The sequence below is a fragment of the Diceros bicornis genome, chromosome 5 (genome assembly GCF_020826845.1).
Source record: "Diceros bicornis minor isolate mBicDic1 chromosome 5, mDicBic1.mat.cur, whole genome shotgun sequence".
Taxonomy (NCBI): Eukaryota; Metazoa; Chordata; class Mammalia; order Perissodactyla; family Rhinocerotidae; genus Diceros; species Diceros bicornis.
Genome location: NC_080744.1, coordinates 29,966,983 through 29,990,031, shown reverse-complemented (window position 1 = coordinate 29,990,031; position 23,049 = coordinate 29,966,983). Strand labels below are relative to the sequence as shown.

At 35.2% G+C, this 23,049-nt stretch overlaps 3 protein-coding genes across 3 annotated transcripts; all 3 read right to left on the bottom strand.

Annotated features, from left to right (window-relative positions):
* Positions 1 to 627: 627 nt before the first annotated feature.
* LOC131405348 (olfactory receptor 4K13-like) lies at positions 628 to 1,569 on the bottom strand. The gene has a single exon (XM_058540410.1). It carries the CDS (start codon positions 1,567 to 1,569, stop codon positions 628 to 630), a length of 942 nt encoding a protein of 313 aa, XP_058396393.1.
* An 8,070-nt stretch (positions 1,570 to 9,639) lies between these two features.
* Positions 9,640 to 10,581, bottom strand: LOC131405347 (olfactory receptor 4K13-like). Its single transcript, XM_058540408.1, has one exon. The coding sequence runs from the start codon at positions 10,579 to 10,581 to the stop codon at positions 9,640 to 9,642; it is 942 nt and encodes a 313-aa protein (XP_058396391.1).
* Positions 10,582 to 21,572: 10,991 nt separating this feature from the next.
* On the bottom strand, positions 21,573 to 22,499 carry LOC131405346 (olfactory receptor 4N5-like). The gene has a single exon (XM_058540407.1). It carries the CDS (start codon positions 22,497 to 22,499, stop codon positions 21,573 to 21,575), a length of 927 nt encoding a protein of 308 aa, XP_058396390.1.
* Between the last annotated feature and the right edge of the window lie 550 nt (positions 22,500 to 23,049).

The following is a 23,049-nucleotide window of genomic DNA, read 5'->3' as shown; positions in this document are numbered from 1 at the left end:
TCCTATTTTTACATATTGATTGACTGAAATATTACAAAACTTTTATAAAAAGACATTATGCTTATGTATTCTAAACATTCTTGGGCCGGCCCCATGGCTTAGCGGTTAAGTGCGCGCGCTCCGCTACTGGCGCCCGAGGTTCAGATCCCGGGCGCGCACCGACACACCGCTTCTCTGGTCATGCTGAGGCCGCGTCCCACATACAGCAACTAGAAGGATGTGCAATTATGACATACAACTATCTACTGTGGCCTTAGGGGAAAAAAAAAGGTGGAGGATTGGCAATAGATGTTAGCTCAGAGCCGGTCTTCCTCAACGAAAAGAGGAGGATTAGCATGGATGTTAGCTCAGGGCTGATCTTCCTCACACACACAAAAAAAATTCATTAGGGCTTTTTCTTGAATTCTAAGATAAAAGGAGGTAGAATATATGCTTACTTATGTATTAAGTCTTTTCTATGAACATTTTCCATTAGAATTTTAAATCAATCTTAATAGTTTCATAAATTTTGAGGGATGAAAATTGATACTACTTAGTATTTTCATTTCAGTTATTTGAATAAATATTTAAGACTCAATACCCAAAAATAGCAAAGCACACAAAATAACAAGTTGTTACAGACAATATTTAGTGGATTAGCCAGGAACCAACAGGCTGGCTGCTCAGTCTCCTAATGGCTGCCTTCATTTCCTGATTCCGCAGAGTATAAATAATTGGATTAAGGAGGGGAGTGATTATAGAGTAAATTACAGAAATAAACTTATCTACAGAATAACCATTGAATGGGAAACCATAAATGAAGATAGCAGGACCAAAGAAGAGAGTGACCACAGTGACGTGAGCAGAGAGTGTGGACACAGCCTTGGAGGATGCGCTGGAGGAGTGCTGCCAGATGGTGACCAACATGACAACATAGGATATGAGCAAGAGAATAAAGCAGATCAGGGACAGGAGTCCACTTTCTGAAATTATCAAGAGCTCTAGGATATAGGTCTTAGTGCAGGCAAGCTTGATGACCAGGGGAAGGTCACAGAAAATGCTGTCCACAACATTGGGACCACAGAAAGGTAAACCCACTGTGAAAACCATCTGGCTTGTGGTATGTATGAACCCAATTGCCCATGAGAGCAGTAGAAACACAATGAGCACCCTGCGACTCATGATGGTCTTGTAGTGTAAGGGTTTGCATATGGCAACATACCTGTCGATGGCCATAGCTATCAGAAGAGACATCTCTCCTCCTCCAAAGAAGTGCATAAAGAACATCTGGGCCATGCAGCCCCACCAGGAGATGGTCTTGCGTTTTCTAAGGAAGTCTGCAATCATTTTGGGAGTTGCCGCAGAGGACACACATAAGTCAAAAAACGATAAATTTGCCAGAAAGAAATACATGGGAGAGTGAAGATGGTTATCAAATATCACAGAGATCACAATGAGGAGGTTTCCTGCCACAATGGCTACATAGACAAGAAAGAAGATTGCAAAAAGCAATATTTGAATTTCTTGAGAACTGGAAAGTCCCAGCAAGATGAACTCAGAAACATTTGATCTATTATTTAGAGGATCCATTCATCCTTTTGCATGAGTTTGTCTGAAGTTGTCTGAAAGGAGAAACAGTGAAGGATGTCACAGGGATTAATAAGTCAGTGAACCTAATCTTTATGTAAGGATCCTCTTTCTTATTCAGAGAAACAACCATTTCAGCAATACAACTGCTCCGTAGGTATTTTGCCATTGGAGGTATTTCACAGGACCACAAGACAGTAGACAGCATGGTGGCTTTGGAGCCAACTAAATCAAATTTGTCTCTTGGTTAGTACAAGGTAAGATAAATTAGACATTTGAGAAAACTTGTCTCCCTTCATGTTCAGCTCCAACTAGACTTACGAAAACACTTAATTTATTGGAAAAATGGAGGAGAGCTTTGAAAAGCATCACTGGAGGAGATTTTCATCTTTTGCAGGTCTCAGGAAGTCCATTTTTGTGACACCCTCAGTAGGGAGTAAAAAGTTGAATTTTGAGGCAGTTAACTGAAATCAAACCCAATTACTGAGGAAAGATTAAGATTTCAGACATTAACGACCCAGATTGACTCAAAACTACAGATTCATCTCACTTATTGCCTAAATCTTCTGTTTATGTAATTAGGTAAATAAGTGTATCCCATATGTGCATTCCAATCCAATTGTGCCAAATTGATCAAATGACCATTTTTTTCTGATATTCATTAATTCGTCACATATAATGAGTGTATAGAAATACCAAAATCACTGTATTAAGACTGTGAAGTACTCAGGGCTACCACTGCAGTCTTGTTCAAACTTTGTCCCTTAAAGAGGTGTAAAGAGTAAGGTGAATCATTTACCTTTGTGAAACTGAACTAAAAAAAGTACGATGGGGTCTGGCCCGGTGACGTAGTAGTTAGATTCACAGGTTTGGATCCCAGGCCCAGACATACACACCACTCAGCAAGTCATGCTGTGGCAGCATCCCTCATACAAATTAGAAGAAGGTTGGCATGGATGTTAGCTCAGGGACAGTCTTCCTCAGCAAGAAGAGGAAGACTGGCAAAAGACGTTAGCTCAGGGCCAATCTTCCTCACCACAAGAAAAAAATATTATGATGTATTGTTTGAACAGAGTAGATTCTTTGGGTTAGTTACTTGTCCTCTTTGGAAATATGTTTCCTCACAACGATTTTCTTTAAGGCTCATTTAACCTTTAACTTTGTTGAGGGTGGAAATAAATCATAGATATTCTGTTACTGACTGAAGTGGACTCAGCTAAGCCAAATGAAATTTTAAAAAATACACACTTACCTTGAAAGGGAATATGTCAGTTCTTGATCTACATAAATCCACTTATTTCAGTGCTTCTGTGTTTGACTGATTTTACTTCTATTTTTCAAATCTAAGTTTCTATTTTTCAGGCTTATTGCTCATCTCCAGTCCTTTCCTTGCCTTTATCAGAGCCTAGACCCAGACCTAATGCCATTTATCAGAAAAGAAACTAGGATATATGTGATTTGGGAGTACATTCTACCCTTTTAATCACACATTTTAAATTTTTATAATACAGTATATCTAGTAAATAGTAATAAACATTTAATCATATGCACTTTTCTATATATGGTTGCTATCAAGATACACATTTTACCATAAGTAGCCCATACCCTAATCATTATATTTGACACCTTCATTTTGAGTAGCATAAAAGCTTCTTTCTTTCACAAGGTAATAGAATAGAAAATGCAAATCTTTGATATATCTCATATATAGATGTGAATCTTTATTCATTTTTGTCCGGAGCTTCGTACATTTACTGCAGAAGGTACAGTCTTTACAAATGGTACAATCCCTGGACCTTCTGTGTTTCTCTGACATGAAAATAAGTAGATTTGCAGGTATGCATGGACATGGCAAAGACAGAGTCCTAGACAAGACGATTGCTCTCAATTTTTTTTTTTTTTACAACTGAATGAATGTTCAAATACTTGGTTATTTTCAAACTTTTTGTCATAGGAAAATTAAATTTCCTCGTATGTTCCCCCAGTAATTCCTAAGAAGGGTAATGACAGCATCAGTATTTTGTGAGTGGTGATATTTTATGATTTTCTAAGCCATGGATCAGGCATTTTATCCTTGAAGTTCTATTATTTATTTCTCTTTAAAAACAATTGCATCCCTAAAAGCACCTAGGCAACCTTTTCTTTATTATGCAATACTTCACAGAATAAAATCATTCAATCTGATCAATGTAGCCAACATGTTTAAACATACTTAGATCCTTTTCTTTAAGAATAATATATTTGGCCTAGATTGTTGGATTATTATCTTAATTTCCAGTAAACACTGGCACAGTGATTTTCATAATTTTTTCCCATTTGTAACAAAATCAATTTTTTTCCAGTTTAATTTTCCCATTTCTAGCTCGTCTCTAAGTTATTATTTTGGCATTGTTATTTTATCATTTATGGACACATTTAACATTGTAAATGAAAATACTAAGATAGATGTGGTATACAGGTGGAGTAGCATGTCAGGATTATGTAACCTACCGGCTTGCGTTTGGACTTCAGAAGTAACATCAATATGACATTCTAGATGCTTAATCTTCATCATCCAAGTATTTTATTTTCTGTTCTGAACTTCTGAAGACAACAGTATATAAGTGTATCCCTTGATAGGAGGCATAAAGGAAAAAACTCATTTGATTGTTTTAGATTCCTCAGAGACTTGCAATAAAAAAGTAATTGGGATTGTTAAAATAGACTTTTGACAATATAGAAAATGAGGCACCATTTTCACCTATCAAAATGACAATCTTTTAAAGGTATCAATCAATAATCAATTGGGTGTGGAAAGATGGTGCATTATGGGACGTTTTACTAGAGGTGAATTTACCAGAGGTGAATTATTTTTTGTAATAGTTGCAGTTTATTTTTTACAATAAGCGTCTATCATTGTTATATTCAGACAAAAAATAAATATTCAGTCTAGATTATTTTAATTTTAAACCTTATTAAAAGTGAACTTTTTCCACGTTTAAACTTTAATTTGTCTGGAATTTATTGATTAATGATGTGAGAAAATTATTTACATAACTGTAATCAAAAAATAAGTAATTCCACTAAAATTTATAATGTTTATCATTTAAATTTACAGATAACAAGACTCTGCTTCAGGTTTATCTATTTTTCTTCCTTGTTTTTTATTTTTAAATAGACTTTTTTTGTTGTTGTTTTTGTTTGTTTTTAATGAGGAAGATTGGCCCTGAGCTGACATCTGTTCCCAATCTTCCTCTTTTTGCTTGAGGAAGATTGCCGCTGAGCTAACATCCATGCCAATCTTCCTCCATTCCTTTTTTTTTTTTTATGTGGGATGCCACCACAGCATGGCTTGATGAGTGGTGTGTAGGTCTGTGCCCAGGATCCAAACCCACAAACCCTGGGATGACGAAGCAGAATGCGTGAACTTGAGCACTATGCCACTGAGTCAGCCCCTACTTTTTACTTTTTACTTTTTAAAGCAGTATTAAGTTCGCAGCAATACTGAGCAAATGATATTTCCCATATACCTTTTGGCACCACGCGTGCATAGCCCTCGCCCATTATCAACACCCCACATCAGAGTGGTCCATTTGTTACAACTGATCAAACTACATTGAAACATTATTGTCACCCAAAGTCCATAGTTCACTCTTGGCTTTGTACGTTTTACAGCTTTGGACAAATTTATAGTAATATATATCCATCAGTATAGTGTCATACAGAACAGTTTCACTGCCCTAAAAATCCTTTGTGCTCAACCTAGTCATTCCTTCTTCCCACTAAATTCTGTCAACTATTGATTATTTTACTGTCTTCATAATTTTGCCTTTTCCAGAATGTCATATAGTTGAAATCACACAGTGTGTAGCCTTTTCAGATTGGCTTCTTTCACTCTGTAATATGCATTCAAGATTCCTCCATGCCTTTCCTCATGCCTTTATCATGGCTTGATAGCTCATTTCTTTTTAGCACTGAATAAAATTCTATTGTCTGGGTGTACCAAGGTTTATTTATCCATAAACCTACTGAAAAACATCTTGGTTGCTTTCAAGTTTGGGCAATTACAAATAAAGCTTCTCTGAACGTCTGTGTGTAGGTTTTTGTAGACATGAATTTTCAACGCATTTGGGTAAATACCGAGGAGCACAACTGCTGGATCATATTGTAAGAGTGCTTAGTTTTGTGAGAAACCGCCAAACTGTCTTCCAAAGTGGCTGAACCATTTTGCATTCCCACCAGCAACGAATGAGAGTTGTGGTTGCTCCACATTCTTGTCAGTGTTTGATGTTGTCAGTGTTCTGGATTTTGCCCATTCTAATAGCTGTGTAGTGGCATCTTATAGGTGTTTAATTTGCATTATCCTTATGATATACAATGTATATCTTCTTCAAAGAAGGTGTCTGTTAAGATATTTTACCATTTTTTAATAAGGTTGTTTGTTTTCTTATTGTTCAATTTTAAGACATCCATGTATATTTTGGATAATAGGCTTTTTCTAGATATGTCTTTTGTAAATATGTTCTCCCCTTTTGGCTTGTCTTTTCATTCTCTTGACATTGTCTTTCAAAGAGCAGAATTTTTACTTTTAATGATATCAGCTTATGGATTCTTTCTTTCATAGATTGTGCCTTTGGTGTGTATCTGAAAAGTCATTGCCAAACCCAAGGTCGTCTAGATTTTCTCCTATGTCAACATCTACAAGTCTTACAATTTTGCAGTTTATGTTTAATTCTGTGATCCATTTTTTTACTGATGTCTTAATAGTTTATAACATTGTGAAATTTTGGTTGTAAATTTTTGTTTGTCAATCACCATATACATGTCTCCCTTCACCTGTTATGCCCACCCCCCACCCCCTTTGCCACTGGTAACCACAATACAGTTCTCTCTGACCATATGTTGGTTTATATTCCACATATGAGTGAAATCATGCAGTGTTTGTCTTTCTCTTTAAGGCTCATTTCACTTAACATAATACCCTCCTGGTCCATCCATGTTGTTGCAAATGGGACAGTTTTATCTTTTTTATGGCTGAGTAGTATTCCATTATATATATATACCACATTTTCTTGATCCAATGATCAGTCAAGGGACACTTGGGTTGCTTCCTCTTCTTGGCTATAGTGAATAGTGCTGCAGTGAACATAGGGGTGAATAAGCCTCTTTGGATTGTTGATTTCAGGTTCTTTGGATAGATTCCCAGTAGTAGGATAGCTGGATCATAGGGTATTTCTATTTTTAATTTTTTGAGGAATCTCCATACCATTTTCCATAGAGGCTGTCTGTGGTCCATTTTGAGTTAATTTTTGTGAAGGGTATGAAGTTTATGTCTAGGTTCATTTTTTTTTTGCATTGAATGTCCTGCTGTTCTGCACCATTTGTTGAGAAGATCATGTTTTCTCCATTGTGGTGCCTTTGCTCCTTTGTAAAAGATCAGTTAACTGTATTTATGCACATTTATTCTTTTCTATTATCTATCGGTCTATTCTCTCTTGTATTGCCTGTTAATTTTTGACAAGGTACCACATATTTTATTTTTACTCATTGTATTTTATCGTACATTTTAATATCAGGAAGGGCAAGTCTCCTCTCCTTGCTTTGATCATTTAAAATTTCCTTAGATATTTTTATATTTTTCAATGAAATGGAATTCTTCTCTGAAGTGAAAACAAATTCCATTGGAATTTCAATTATTATATCATTAAACTTAACAATAAACGTAGGAGAAATGAACAATTTTACAAAATTGAGTTGTCATCAAGAAAAATTTTATCTGTCTTTAAATTTGTTTTCTTTTATCACTCAAAAAACAATTTATCTTCTTCATTATATGAAAAATGCAAATTTTTTGTGGGGCTCTTTGAGAGAGAGAGAAAAGGAGAGTGAAAGAGACAGAGAAACAGGGAAAGAAAGTAAGACAGGAGAGAAAGAGAGAGAGCGAAGGGCCTTTCATCATCCTTAAAGCTCTTTTGATTAACGGTAATCAATAAATGATTAATTAGTGGAGGTTAGCAATCAACCATTCTGAAGATTTAGAATTTTGCTAAGTTCTTTGATATTATGTAGAACTTCATGATGTCCTGTTCCACAATATAAAAGGAAGTTTCTGGACGTAATGCCAGTATTGACTTCTATGGTAAAACAATTTAATTGAGCAAGTAATTTGTATTTATTCACATATGTAACCCCTCAATGTCTCTTCAATAGCTGTAACCTTCTGAAAAAGATTACATAGAAGTGAGGGTAGTAAATATACAATAAGTATGGTGCCATATTCATTTCTTAAGCCGATAGTATATTTAGAGTAGATTAATCACCCTTTATGACTGAGACTCAGATTTAAAAAAAAAAAAAAAATACCCGATGCAGCCACTAGTAATCAGTCAGAATCATCACGAAAAATAAAGACTTTTAAAACATTTCTCTGCTGAGAAATATATGCCAGGTGTTAGTGTTGTATTAATTTTAGAGAAGGCATTTTTGAGAAGGGAAAAGATTCTTAAATTCAGATTTTGAAAGTTAATATGTACACAAAAATGAATTCCCAGGAAGATTATCCAATCTAGTTGGTAAGTTTGAAATATGTAGAATTTTCTAGAATAAAGAAGTCAAAATTTTAGGAGCAGATGGTTCAGGGCCAAATTTCAGTAAAGCTAAAAATACTCAAAAAGGGAGAACAAGGCACTTAGGAGGGAATACATGTAAGTTTGATTTTCAATGTGGTTATTCTTTAAAATAATTTGAAGTTTTGTATTTGCCTTTGTGAGACCTCATTGAAAAGTTTCAATAAACTCACAGTTAGTATCATCATTATCATTTATTAAACAGGCTGAGTAACTGAAACAGCTTATTATTATTGTTACTGTTATTATTATTATTCCCTCTGCTTCCTTTTGCTATATCATATTCTCCACTTGAGAGGACACAGGTATACTAAAATTGACGGTATGTAGGATCTCATCACTCTCATTTTCAAAATGCTTTAATGGCTTTATATTGCCAATAAAAAAGGATCCATTAGGCCTGAATACTTGGGTTTCTTCCTTTCTATAAAAATCTCAGCCCAGATCTTTCTTTTCTTTATTCATCAGCCTCGTTCAAAAGGGTCTGCCTTCAGTACCTACAAGCTCTGTCTCACTACACAATGTCTATAAACACTGGCTCTTATGCCTGGAATGCTCTTTTCCCTGCTCAAATGTTGAATTCTTTAGTTTCTTAATGTATTGGTATAAATGTCTCCTCCTCACATTCGTCGTTTGAGTCCACCATGGCCAACATTTGTTGCTCCCGCTGTTATTCTCTCCAGCGCAGAGACAAGGTCTGTATCATTAACCATGTCCATATTGCTTTGCAGAGCGTTTGACATCTAGTAAATATTTTTAAAAATGTTTCGTGAATGACTGAATTCAGTTAAAAGAACATCCAGTATTCATGTTGTCTGGTGTAGCAAGATACAATAAGCAGTCTGTGGTTTTAATCTGTAATATTTTAGTTGATATCGATTCTTAGAAAACTATTTGGGTACTCAAAGAAATGTTTGAAATGTTCAATTCTAGGCATATTTTTATGTTATGTTAAGGATGATTAGCCTATTGAGGCCGTACAGTGAAAAAATATTCTTCATATCCTCATTCAAATCACAACTCTTCTGTAAGGCCTCCGTGTGGTTGATATATATTGATAGATATTTTAACACCTATTAAGTTACTACACACAATTTTAGTAATAGATATTTATACTAAACAGTATATAGTGTGCTATTTGACTAATGTTTCCTTTTTTACATAGTGATTCACTGAAACATAAAATTTTTGTAAAAAGACATTGTGCTTATATATTTTAAGCATTCATCAGGGTTGTTTCTCTGAATTCTAAGACAAGAAAGTACATAATGAATGCACATGTTCTTATTTATTATGTCTATGTTATGAACATTTTCCATTATAATTTCAAATTAAAAATTTCACAAAATTGAGGGGAAGAAAATTAATATTATTTAACATTTTCATGTCAGTTATTTGAATAAATATTTAAGATTCAAAACCCCAAAATATCAGAGCACACAAAATAATCAGTTGTTACAGACAATATTTAGTGGGTGAGCCAGGAACCAACATGCTGGCTGCTCAGTCTCCTAATTGCTGCTTTCATTTCCTGATTCCGCAGAGTATAAATAATTGGATTAAGGAGGGGGGTGATTATAGAGTAAAACACAGAAAGAAACTTCTCTACAGAATAACTATTGAATGGGAAAGTGTAGTTGAAGATAGTGGGACCAAAGAAGAGAGTGACCACACTGATGTGAGCAGAGAGGGTGGGTACAGCCTTAGAGGATGCGCTGGAGGAGTGCTGCCAGATGGTGACCAACATGATGATGTAGGATATGAGCAAGAGAATAAAGCAGATGAGGGACAGAAGTCCACTGTTTGCAATCACCAAGAGCTCTAGGATATAGGTCTCAGTGCAGGCAAGCTTGATGACCAGGGGAAGGTCACAGAAAATGCTGTCCACAATATTGGGACCACAGAAAGGTAAACCCACTGTGAAAACCATCTGGCTTGTGGTATGTATGAACCCAGTTGCCCAGGAGAGCAGTAGAAACACAATGAGCACCCTGTGACTCATGATGGTCTTGTAGTGTAAGGGTTTGCATATGGCAACATACCTGTCAATGGCCATAGCTATCAGAAGAGACATCTCTCCACCCCCAAAGAAATGCGTAAAGAACATCTGGGCCATGCAGCCCCACAAGGAGATGGTCTTGTGTTTTCTAAGGAAGTCTGCAATCATTTTGGGAGTTGCCACAGAGGAAAGATATAAGTCAAAAAATGATAAATTTGCCAGAAAAAAATACATAGGGGAGTGAAGATGGTTATCCAATATCACAGAAATCACAATGAGCAAGTTTCCTACCACAATGGCTACATAGACAAGAAAGAAGATTGCAAAAAGGAATATTTGAACTTCTTGAGAACTGGAAAGTCCCAGCAAGATGAACTCAGAAACACTTGATCTGTTATTCAGGGGATCCATTCATCCGTTTGCATTGGTTTTTCAGATGTTTCTAACAAGGGAAACAACACAGGAAATCACACTGACTATCAAGGCAGTGAGCTTAATCTTTACTTAAGCATCCTATTTCTTATTCAGTAACCAATCCTTTTGGTAATACGACTGCTTTGTAGGTATTCCTTGGTATTTTGTAATTGGACACACTTCATGTGCCATAGTCCAATAGAAACTGCATTTGATAGAGAGCCAATTAAATCAATTTTTTTCTCTTGGATAATATGAGGCAAATTCTGTTAGACATTTGAGTCAATTTGGTCTCATTTCAGGTTTGGCTCCAGATCAGACTGTGCATGAATAGTTAATATATTGGAGTGATAGAGAAGAGTTTTGAAGAGCATTAATGGAGTAAATTTTTATCTTTTTCAAGTCTCAGGAAGTACACATTTTTGTTCCATCCTAAATACGAATGAACATCTGAGTACTTTTCCATATTAAAAAAATATATTGCTGTAATCACACAATTTGTGTTACGTCTCTCTGAAGGGAACAACGAAAAACTATTAGAGACCATGACCACATTGGTGATATAAAGTTGAATGTTGAGACAGTTATATTATTAGTGGAAATCAAACTCAATTACTGAAGAAAGATTAAGTTTTCGGACATGAATGCCATAGATTGACTCTCCAAACTATAAATGCTCATCTCACATGCCTAACTCTTCACTTTGTGTGAGCAGACTAAGTGTATTCCATCTTTACATTCTTATGTAATTGTGGAAAATTTGATCAAAAGAATATTTTGCTTGGAAATTTACAGCTAATGCATATGTTTTCACATATAATGGGTGATAGAAATAACTAGAACACTGTCTTTAAGACTAGGAACTAGTGGAGATGACCACTTTGGTCTTGTTCCATCCTTCTCCTTCAAAGAAGTGTAAAGGATGATGTGAATTATTAACCTCTCTTTACCTAAAGCGAATAAAACAAAACAAATCTATGATATATTGTTTGAATGGAATCTTGGGCAAAGAAACTTTCTCTCTTTCGAGCTCTGTTTTCTCACAATGATTTTCTCTAAGGATCATTTGCCCTTAATCTTTTTCCAGGATGCATATGTCATAAATATTGTGTTAGTAACTGAGATGGACACAAGTAATCTAAAGGATTAAAAAATAAATATATACTTAAAGAGTACAGATAGAGCAGGATCTCCATAAATCCACTTGGTTCAGAGCTTCCCCTTTTGGTTGGATGTAGGTCTATTCCTAACTATTATTCCAGGCTTGTTGCTCACCTCCAGTCTTTTTCTTGTATTTATCAGAGTCCTAGACCCAGAGCTAATGCAGATTATCAAGGAACAAAATCATATATGTATATATACATCTGATGTATTTATACATATATATGCAATTTTTCTTTGTACATTTTAACCTTTTAATCACATAGTTTACATTTTTTAAATGTCGTATTTCTAGCAGACTTCAATGAATATTTAATTATATGCACTTTCCTGCATGAATACTACCATCAAGGTAAATATTTTGTTGTAAGTGCCCCATATGCTAACCATTATGTTGCACTCCATCATTCAGATTGACATGAAAACTAATTTCTTTCACAAATTAAAAGAATTTGAAAGTAGGAATATTTGACAATTCTCATTCACAATTTTAAATCTTAATTGGGGGGTTGTTGTTTAAGGTTACAAACTTATAGCCATAAATAAGTTCTGGAGATCTAATACACAGCATAGTGATTATGTACAGTCGACAATACTGTATTATAAACTTCCAAGTTGCTAAGCCTAAATCTTAATTGTTCTCACCACAAAAGGTGTTAATTAACAGTACTGTGGTAATCGTATTGCAGTATATAAATGCATCAAATCAACACATGTACACCTAACCTTACACAATATTATATACTAATCACATCTTAATTAAAAAAAAACACCATTATTTGTTCACTGCTCTTGTATTCTTACAGTAAGACCTTCATGTTCAGATATGGCTTCTGGATCTTCTATGCTTCAACAAAATATAAAATAAGTAGATTTTTCAAGAGCACATGAACCTGACAAAGATAGAGTCCTAGACAAGGGGATTTCTCTCAAGAGATTTCCAGCTGAATGAGTGTTCAAATATTTGGTTATTTTCAGATTTTTGTCATCAGAAAATTAAATTTCCTCGTATTTTCCTCCAATAAGTCTAAGAAGTGTAATAATAGCATCAATATTTTGTGTAGTGATATTTTATGATCTTCTAAGCCATGAATCAGGCATTTTATCCTTGAAGTTCTATTACCTATCTCTCTTTAAAAATAATTGCATCTCTGAAAGCAACTATGCAACTTTCTCTATATTATGCAGTAATTCAAAGAATAAAATTATTCAATCTGATCAGTATAGCCAAACAATTTAAACATACTTAGATCCCTTGTCTCTAAGACTAATTTATTTGGCCTAGATTACTGACTCATTATCTTAATTCCCAATTCATGAGTATGATGATTTTTGTTATTTTTTTCCAATTGTAACAAAATGAAATTTGTTCCAGTTTAATTTTTCCCTTTCCAGCCCTCCCCTCAGTTATTATTTTGCCATTTGTATTTTATCACTTATGAACACATTTAATACTGTACATGAAAATACTATGATAGATGTGGTACATAGGTAGAGTAACATGTCAGGATTATGTAACCTACCAGCTTGTGGTTGGACTTCAAAGTAATATCAATATGAAATCCTAGATGCTTAATATTCATCATCCAGTGATTTTATTTTCTGCTCTGAACTTCAGAACACAACAGTATATAAATGTATCCCTTGATAGGAGGCATAAAGGAAAAAACTCATTTGACTGTTTTAGATTCCTCAGAGACTGGAGATAAAAAAGCAATTGGGATTGTGCAAATAGACTTTTGACATTACAGAAAATGAGATACTATTTTTCACTCTCAAAATGACAGCACTTTAAAGGCATCAATCAATTATCAAGAGGATGTGGAAAGATGGTGCGTTATGGGAAATTTTACTAGAGGTGAATTTACTAGAGGTGAATTTACTAGAAGTGAATTATTTTTTGAAACAGTTGTAGCTTTTGTTGTAGTTTATTTTCTACAGTAGGCATTGATAATTGTTACATTCAGGTGAAATATTATTCCATATTATTTTAATTCTAAATTTTATTAAGGTTGAAATTTCCACAGTTAAAATCTAATATTTCTGGAATTTATTAATAAATGATGTGAGGTAATTTTTTCATCATTGTAATTAAATAATAATTCATTCCACTAAGAATTTGTTATGCTTTCTTTTTTTTTTAATTTTTTTTTTAATTTATTTTTTTCCCCCCAAAGCCCCAGTAGATAGTTGTATGTCACTGCTGCACATCCTTCTAGTTGCTGTATGTGGGACGCGGCCTCAGCATGGCCAGAGAAGCGGTGTGTAGGTGCGCGCCTGGGATCCAAACCCCGGGCCGCCAGCAGCAGAGCGCGTGCACCTAATCGCTAAGCCACGGGGCTGGCCCTGTTATGCTTCCTTTATAACACTAAATTTGCAGATAGATCAGGCTCTTTTTCAGGTTTATTTCCTTCCTTCTTTTGCCTGTTAAATTTTGAGGAGACACTACATATTTTATTTTTGCTCATTATGTTTTATACTATATATTAATGTATGGAACAACAAGTCCCCTCTCATTACCATATTTATTCAAAGTTTTGTTGGGTATTTTCATATTGTTTTATTCTAAGTTAAATAAATCTACTTTCTAAAGTTAAAACAAATTCCACTGGTATTTTTTAATCAAAATATAAGAAATGTAGAAAAAATGAACAGAATTACAAAACTGAGTCTTTTCATCCAGAAGGATTTTATGTCCCTTTAAATATTTGCCTAATTTTATGACACAACAAAATTTTGTCATTTTCATTATATCAACACATTTTTTGGCAACAAATTTTTTGTTCAATATAGTTTTGCATATTTCCTACTTTGGTGCTATACTTAACATGTCTTTTTCCTTAACATAATTGATTTTATTGCTATTGCTTTCACTTTTTACATATTTAAGTGGTAAATAGTATCAGCGTTGGAACTTCATTTTTTATTTTTTTTCCCAGTTGATTTTCTTCTGTGTTTTAGGTTACTGATAAACTGATCTGCAAACATTAATAATATTTTTGCCTATTACTTTTCTTGTGCTTTATTCCATTAACCAGAATTTTAGAGCAATATTGAATAACAGTGATGATAACTGGCTATAACAGAACTTGTTAGTTTCCCAACCAAGACTCTTCCTTTTTTCTTGATAATGAAACCTCATTTTCTTTGGGATCAGTTGCCTATGTGCTTCTATAGAGTCTCAAACCCTGTGTTAAAAAGCTGCTTCTCAGTAGCCTAGGCCAATCACAGCTCCTTCATTTTCCTCACCAGTGACTAGTTTAACAACGAGTATAGACTGTGTAGCAGAGACTGCTAGTGTCTGCCAAATAGCCTTCTCCCAATCTTTATTAGTAACAGACACTGGGATTCATTTAGAGACATTGCATAGCCTCTCTTGCAATGAGAAGTGGCAAATAACATGAAAGAAAACAGTATTATCAGGTAGCTACTTGGCACAAATTCTCTTTAGGGGCTGACTCATTGGAGAGTTATGCCCTTTACCTCTCCCTAGCACCGTATTTTCTCAGGTCTAATTTGAAAAAGTGTTAGCTTTTATACTAACAGTAAATACTGTAAATATCTACGGTAATAAAAATACATCATTACAGTATTGTAAATAAATACTGTTAGTCACTCTCTGGACATCAGGTGACCTAGAGATCTGGAAATGCAATCTTCATGGATTAGAGCTTCCTACAATACAGAGCAAATTTAGAGAAATGAAAGAATGGATTGGAAGGAAAATGGACCATGATGGTTTACATCCTTCTGTTATTCATTCTGTCTGGAATACAGACTTGGTGTGTGGAATTCCTAGAGACATTTGGTGAGAAATTATAAGAAAATAAGAGCATACAGAGGGAAAGATTTGAAGTCCCTGGTGATTTTGAGGCACTGCTACCCAAAACTCGAGTAAGATTATGTGGATTTGTTTTACACTAGAAAATAAACCTCTATCTAATTTATTTACAACACTGTAATCAAAGTTTATTACTAGCAGACCAACAGGTACAAATACAGGTCTAGTCAAGGAATGTGAAGTCTAGTTACTTAAAGGGCAATTAATTGAAATTTTCAACATTCCTAAGATAGGACATAAGAAGAACAACATTTTCTCTTCCCAGGTTAGGTCACTATGATGGGTCAAGAGCGAGGACGAAAACCTCATTTATTTAAGAAGGCAGGGTCCTGCTACATTAGTGAAGTTTTGGGGAGTCTATTCATGTGAAGTATGCTGGGACATCACCTGAGAAGTTAAAGGTAAATATTGCATCTTGTACCTCAATCACTGCACCACTAAGAAGAAAGCATGATGTCTGATCATCTTCTAATTCTAGAGGCAGTATATTCCAATTTGTGAATATTATTTATTGATTGACATGGAGGCTTCCAGTTTTTTGTGGAACTTAGTTCAGTAAAGGCATCTTAGCAGATCTAGTATAGAGTAAAAGTATCCTTACCCCTAAGGCCATATGTCCAGGTAAATTCTCAATGCTAAAGTTATCTGTACTGAGAAATACATCATTTGTAAGTTTTGGCAAATTCTAATAGGAGAATCACAATGCAGTTCCATAGGATTATGTAGTGTGACTATGTCATCTGCAGCACAAACTATACATGAGTTGAAAATCAGCTCCTGGCATTCTTCTAGGCCCCAGTAGGAGTGGACCATCTGAGTATTGCACTTCAACTGACTATGAAGACAGAGCTGTCTGTCATGAGCTGCATTATGTGATATTAACACTGACTAGAGAGCATCACAAAAGAGGCACTAAACAACGAAGGAGACATAATGGCTTGGCCAGTTGACATAAGCTATCCCCTATCGTTGAAGTAGCCACAGCAGTAGAAGGGAAGAGTATGCATGGCCCCATTGCATGGCCTCCTACTAACAAGGTTGATCTTTCTGTGGTACAATAAGTGTCCAACCTGTCACCAACAAAGAAAAACCTGAACCCCCAATCTGGTACCATCATTTGAGAAGACTAATTAGCCGCTAGGGACAAGTTTAATATATTCTATTCATTCCATTCTAAATGAGTCAATGATTCATCTTTACAGGGATCAATATATATACTCGTTACAAGTTTGCTTTCCATGTCCACAGGCCTTTGACCACCATCACTCTCTGAGGACATATAAAATGTTTAATCTAAGAGAGTTTTCTTATAATATAACTTAGTTAATTAAACTTACTTTTCAGCAAAAGAGATTCAAGAGCTGACGAATTATCAGTGATCTACTGGCCTTGTCATTTACTGCATAACAGAGAAGCTACTGTGCTGGCTGATAGAGCACTGGAGCAATCATTTGATATCATAGCTGGAGCATCAATTCTTAAATTGTATCCTGCTATCTTGGGATGACATCCTTTAGGATGTAGTATACGCTCATAATCAATGACTATTATAGGTAGTTTTGTCCCCAATAAGAAGAATCTGTACACTTTGGAACAAGGATATTCCTTGCATATCTTTAATTCTTATAACCCACTTGTAGAATTTGTGCTTTCTTTACCCACAACATTAGACTCTAGTTCTAGAAGTTCTGGGACATGCTTTCACCAGGAGATGTAGGAAGATTTCTGTTTACTCAAGCTATCGCTGCCACTCAATCACTCTTTTCAAGAGACTTGAAGGCAATGAAAGATGTCACCATTTTGTAAAGAGTAATTTACCTTGATCATCAGAAGAGGTAGTACTGCTACTACACAATGGTTAAGTAGAGTCATGGAAGATTTTTAAAAAAGTCTGAATTGAAATATAGAATTGGGCTATTCTATTTGTGAGGTAAAAAAATGCATTGGATGGTATTAATGATAGAGATGACATTGCAGAAGAAGTGATTAGTGAACTTGAAGACAACAATAGAACCATACTAAATAAAACATGAAGAGAATAAAAGATGATTTTTATTGTATAAATCTCTTTAAAAGGTAAATGACTATGCAAAGCAAAAGTAATAAAAGTATTGTTGAATGTTATATCTCAGTAGATAATAGTAAATATTAAATATAAAACAACACAAACAAAAGGGCTAAGAGGAGGTAAATGGAAGTATACCATTGTAACTTTCTAATATGATACCTGGAAAGATGTAATATTGAAGTTAGACTGTGATAAGTTAAAATGTACAGTATGTATTTATAATCCTGAAATAACCACCAAAAACCACAAGAAAAAGAGATAGCTAAGAGCCAATATTATTAATGTGAATAAGTTTAAATAGGTAATAAATATAAAGAAATAATAATATAAAAATAACACTCAAGTATCCAAAAAAGGCAAAAACAACAGACAAAATTAAAAAAGAGCAGATGAAACAAATTCAAAATAGAAAGATTGTCAATTTTAATCAAACCATATCTATAATCATGATACATTTAAATGGCCCAATAATCCAATTAAATGCAGAGATTGTTGTACTAGATAAAATAGACATTACAGACAAGAAACTACCATTAAAAATAAAGACCCATATAGATTAAAAGTAAAAAGATCGAAAAAAACTCACTATGCTAATATGTTGCTATTTAACTAAACTGTACTGTATCGATTTACTATTCCTGCTGTAACAAATTACTACAAACTTAGTCACTTAAAATAACAAAAATTTATTATCTTACAGTTCTTTAGGTCAAAAGTCTGATGCAAGTCTCACTGGGCTAAACTCATAGCGTTGGCAGAGTTGCATTCCTTTCTGGAGGCTCTAAGAGAGAATCCTTTTCTTTGCCTTTTTCAATTAAACCAAAAGAAAACAGAAAAAAGCAGAAAAATACAAATAAATGTAAATCTGACAAGAAAGCAAAATTTAATCCAACCATATCAATAATAATCCTATTGAATGTAGATGATCTTTTATTTTTCACCACTATTGCCATGCATATATATATATATATGACAAACCTCACAAGATATCATACTATTTTTTTGTACAAGTTCTTAGGTAACAGATTCACTCATTTTTGTTTTTCTGAAAATGTCTTTATCTAATCTTCACTTAAAGACTATATTTTAATCTCATGTGGACTTTTAGTTTGGTATTATTTTCTTTCAGCACATTAAAGATGTCACTCTGTTGTCCTCCAGCTCCCATGTTTCTGTTATGGAGAAAGCTGTCAGTCCTACTCTTGTTTCATTCAAATCAGCATGAATTTCCCCACTCCAGATGCTTCTAAGATCTTCTCTTTATCTTATATTTCTGTCTGTCTTACGTGTGTGTATTTGAGTCTTTTATTGATCTTTATTCTGCTTGTGCTTCACAGAGTCTTTATACATGTGGATTGATATATTTTATCAGTTTTTAAATGTTCTTGGTGATTATCTCTTCAAATATTGCAACACTCCCATTCTCCTCTTTCCCTATCCTACTTGGACTTCAATTATATATATGTAAGACATTTTCATTGTATCTCACTTATCTCTAATGTCCTTTTCTGTATTTTCCATTCTTTTTCCTGTTTGCATTTCAATTTGAGTATTTTCTATTAACTTCTAGTTCCCTTTTAGTCTTCTCCTTGTTTAATTTTAAACTCATGTAATGAATTTTTGATTTCAGATTTTTTTCAATTCTAAATTTTCACATAATTGTTTTTATGGATTGCAATTCTCTGTTGAAATTCTCTATTATTTTTTACCTATTTAGTAGACTTTTTCTTCTGTTGTCTGGAACATACAGGTCATTGTACTTACAATGTTATTTTTATTTACTTTCGTACTCTGGATAATCTTTACTTATATTTTATTTATTTATCTTATATTTTGATAATATATTTCTACCTTTTGGTACTTTTAGTGATTTTCTATTAAATTATGGATTTTTTATTAAAAATTATAAGTTACATAGGCTCCAGATCATGTTACTTTCCTCCCAAAAAGTTTCATCCATCTCACTACTAGATCGGGAGAGTGCAGGTTAATTTCCTTAACCAAGTGTATCTCAACTGGGGGAAGAGTTGCCCTCCAGAGGATGTTAGGCAAAGCATAGAAATATTTTTGTTTGTTAAACTGATGTGATGCTATCGTCACCTAGTAAGTAGACGTCAGAAATGCCACTAGGCAATCTTTAGTGAACAGGATAACCCCCCACAAAAAAGGAATAAGGCCGCAAATGTCAATAATGCCAAGATTGAAAAACCTTACCTTAACCCAAACAGGGATTTTGGGGGGTTTAAACTAATTTGCAGCCTTTTCAAAAAACTTACTATATCCATAGATCTCCAGGATTAAAACTGAATCGTCAGGACTTCTGATTCACTTATGTAAGATTTAAATTTAGAAATGATGGAAGTGGGATAGAGACAACAGAACATAAGGCTTCCATTTTGTGTGGGGATATTTAGTAGTACCAGTATTCAGTATTTTCCCGATCACAGTGCCAAATGCCATGATCCTGGAACCGGCAGTCAAAAAATGACTCCTGGGGCCGGTCCCGTGGCTTAGCGGTTAAGTGCGTGCGCTCCGCTGCTGGCGGCCCAGGTTCAGATCCCGGGCACGCACGGACACACCGCTTCTCCGGCCATGCTGAGGCCGTGTCCCACATACAGCAACTAGAAGGATGTGCAGCTACGACATACAACTATCTATCAGGGCTTTGGGGGAAAAATAAATAAATAAATAAAATTATTAAAAAAAAAATAATGACTCCTGTATTTCCCAACTCCATGATGGCTATGAGGACAGTAACTCCTTAGATATACCAATTTGTTGGTCATGTTTTGGGATTTATTACTGGATGCCACATGAAAAGCTACTCTTACATCCTTTTCCATGATTTTGTAAGGTCATAATGCCTTATATTACCGCCATTAAAAAAATGACCAGAGTAGTTTAGTTATCTGTAACCAAATAATGACTGACACACCGAATACTTATCGTCATTGCATTCAGGGTGAAGAGATTTTTGAGTGAACTTAAATTTCTCTCTAAGATTTAAAAAATAATCATTAGGAACAACCAGAAGACTCTCCAAAACTTTACAATATAACATTAAATAGTTTCATGACAGTTGTCCATGGAATATAACAGCTTCCTTTTCCTCCCTCCACCAAATTAGGAAAAAATAACTCGATCTTTAAGTGTCTACAAAAAATGCTTAACAGTATGATATTTTTCTACTTAGTGATATTTTACTGCACAAGACCTTTTATTCAGAATCTTGAGCATCTTGCCTTAAGTCAAATGGGAAACATTAGATAGTTATTCTCTTGTTTAATGTCCTTTAATGTTCTTTCTTTGAAATGTGAATAAATTAAACTTCTTACTATCACCTGGAATACAAGGTTATTCCCCTAATAACCTCTCCAACTTCAATTCCTGCCACTTTCACACTTGTTAACTGTGCTAGAGCTACTCTCTTCCTCTCTCCAACCTTCAAATGAACCAAGTTCATAGGATCTTTGTGTCCTTGTACTAGTTATCCTCTCTGCTTAGAATTTTCTGTCTCCAGGTAATTGCACGTTGTTTCTTTCAAGTCATCTGGATATCAGCTAAATACCACTCAAGAAGACCTTGCTTAACAACTAAAAGTAAAGTAACTACCATCTCGCAGTCAAACTCTATCATAACATTATTTTTATTTGCTTCAGAATACTATCTCTTTCAGATATATATATATTTTTAATTGTACAGTTTAACCCTTTTTTACCAACCTGAATGTAACCCCAGGAGACCTGGAATCTTACCTGTCTCATGCATACACCGAGAATAGTGCCTGAAAATCAGAAGTGCTTAATAAATATAGTATTTTCTAAATGACTGGCCAATTCAGTGCATTCATGAATAAGTGATTTAATTAATTCCAACTAGACTTTCTCCTTTCTTGCTTTTCTCAGTCTTATATTTCATTCAGCAAACTATGTGCTGACTCAATAATCTCCTGATGGAAGCTTTCACTTCCTGGTTGCGAAGGGTATAAATTATGGGGTTCATCAAAGGAAAGATCACTGTGTGAAAGAGAGAAACCACTTTGTCAGCTGGGAAAGCTCTGAAGGGGCGAGTGTAGATGAAGATGGCAGGTCCAAACATGAGAAACACAATGATAATATGTGTAGTGCATGTGGAGAGAGCCTTGTTCTTTCCTTCAGAGGAATGCCGCCTTACACGGTAAAGGATGACCACATAGGAGGACAACAGCCCCAGGAAACATACGAGGGAGAGCAGGCCACTGTTGGAGACCATGAGGAGCTCCACCACAAAGGTGTCTGTGCAGGCCAGTTTGATGACCTGTGGCACATCACAGAAGAAGTTATCTAGCTGGTTTGGACCACAAAAGGGCAAGCGGAGAACAAGGGCCACTTGTACAATGGAATGAGTAAAGCCTCCAAGCCACAGAGCCAACAGCAAGGCGTAGCAGACTCTAGGGTTCATGAGAGTTGAGTAGCGTAAAGGCCGACAGATGGCCATGTAGCGGTCAACGGCCATCACAACAAGAAGGAACATCTCTCCTGCTCCCAGGAAGTGCAAGAAAAAGAGCTGAGTGATGCAGCCTCTGTAGGAGATCACCTTCTTCTCAGAGAGGAAGTCCACCAGCATCCTGGGAGCCACAATGAAGGAGTAGGATGCATCCAGGAAGGCCAAGTTGCCCAGAAAGAAGTAGAGGGGGGCTGTGAGGCAAGGGTCTGATCTGATGGTAAGAATGATGAAGATATTTCCAGGAAGGATGATGAAGTAGAATATTAAAACTAACACAAAGACCAGGAGTTGAGCATCTTGAGACTGGGTCAGACCAAGGAGGATGAATTCTGTCACGACTGTGCGGTTCTCCCTCTCCATCATTCCTCAGTCTGCAGAATGACAAAGAGCAAAATATTATCTGTTATAACCACCTTTTCATCTACTCCATAATTCCTCTCCAGATGAAAACAATATTTGCTACATCCAACGCTTCCCTAGCTGAAAACAACTTATGTGTCACAATTCTCATTCATTTTCCCAACTCCCCCCAGGACCTTGTTCTTATAGCCACACTCTCCTTCCCATTTAACTATGTGCTTCTATCTAATTGTGCTCATACAGAACTCAGGGTTATTTTGCTTGAGGTATACTAGAAATTTCCTGATTAAAACAAAACTTAACCAGTATCAAGGTTGTCAGGGTTTTTTTCTGTTGTTATTTTGTTTTTGTTGTTGTTAGTGGTGGTGTACCGTCTCTAATGTTAGATTAGTTGCTGGGTTTTGGTCCCTTCTCTTTATCCCCACAGAGCAAAGTGTTTCTGCAGGTGCTTCTTTCCTTCAGGTCCTGTAGAATCTCTAATCCCTGGTTGGTAGCTATAGGCCTTGTTTTCTGAATTTGTGCCTTATCGGTTTCCATCACATTATTTGGC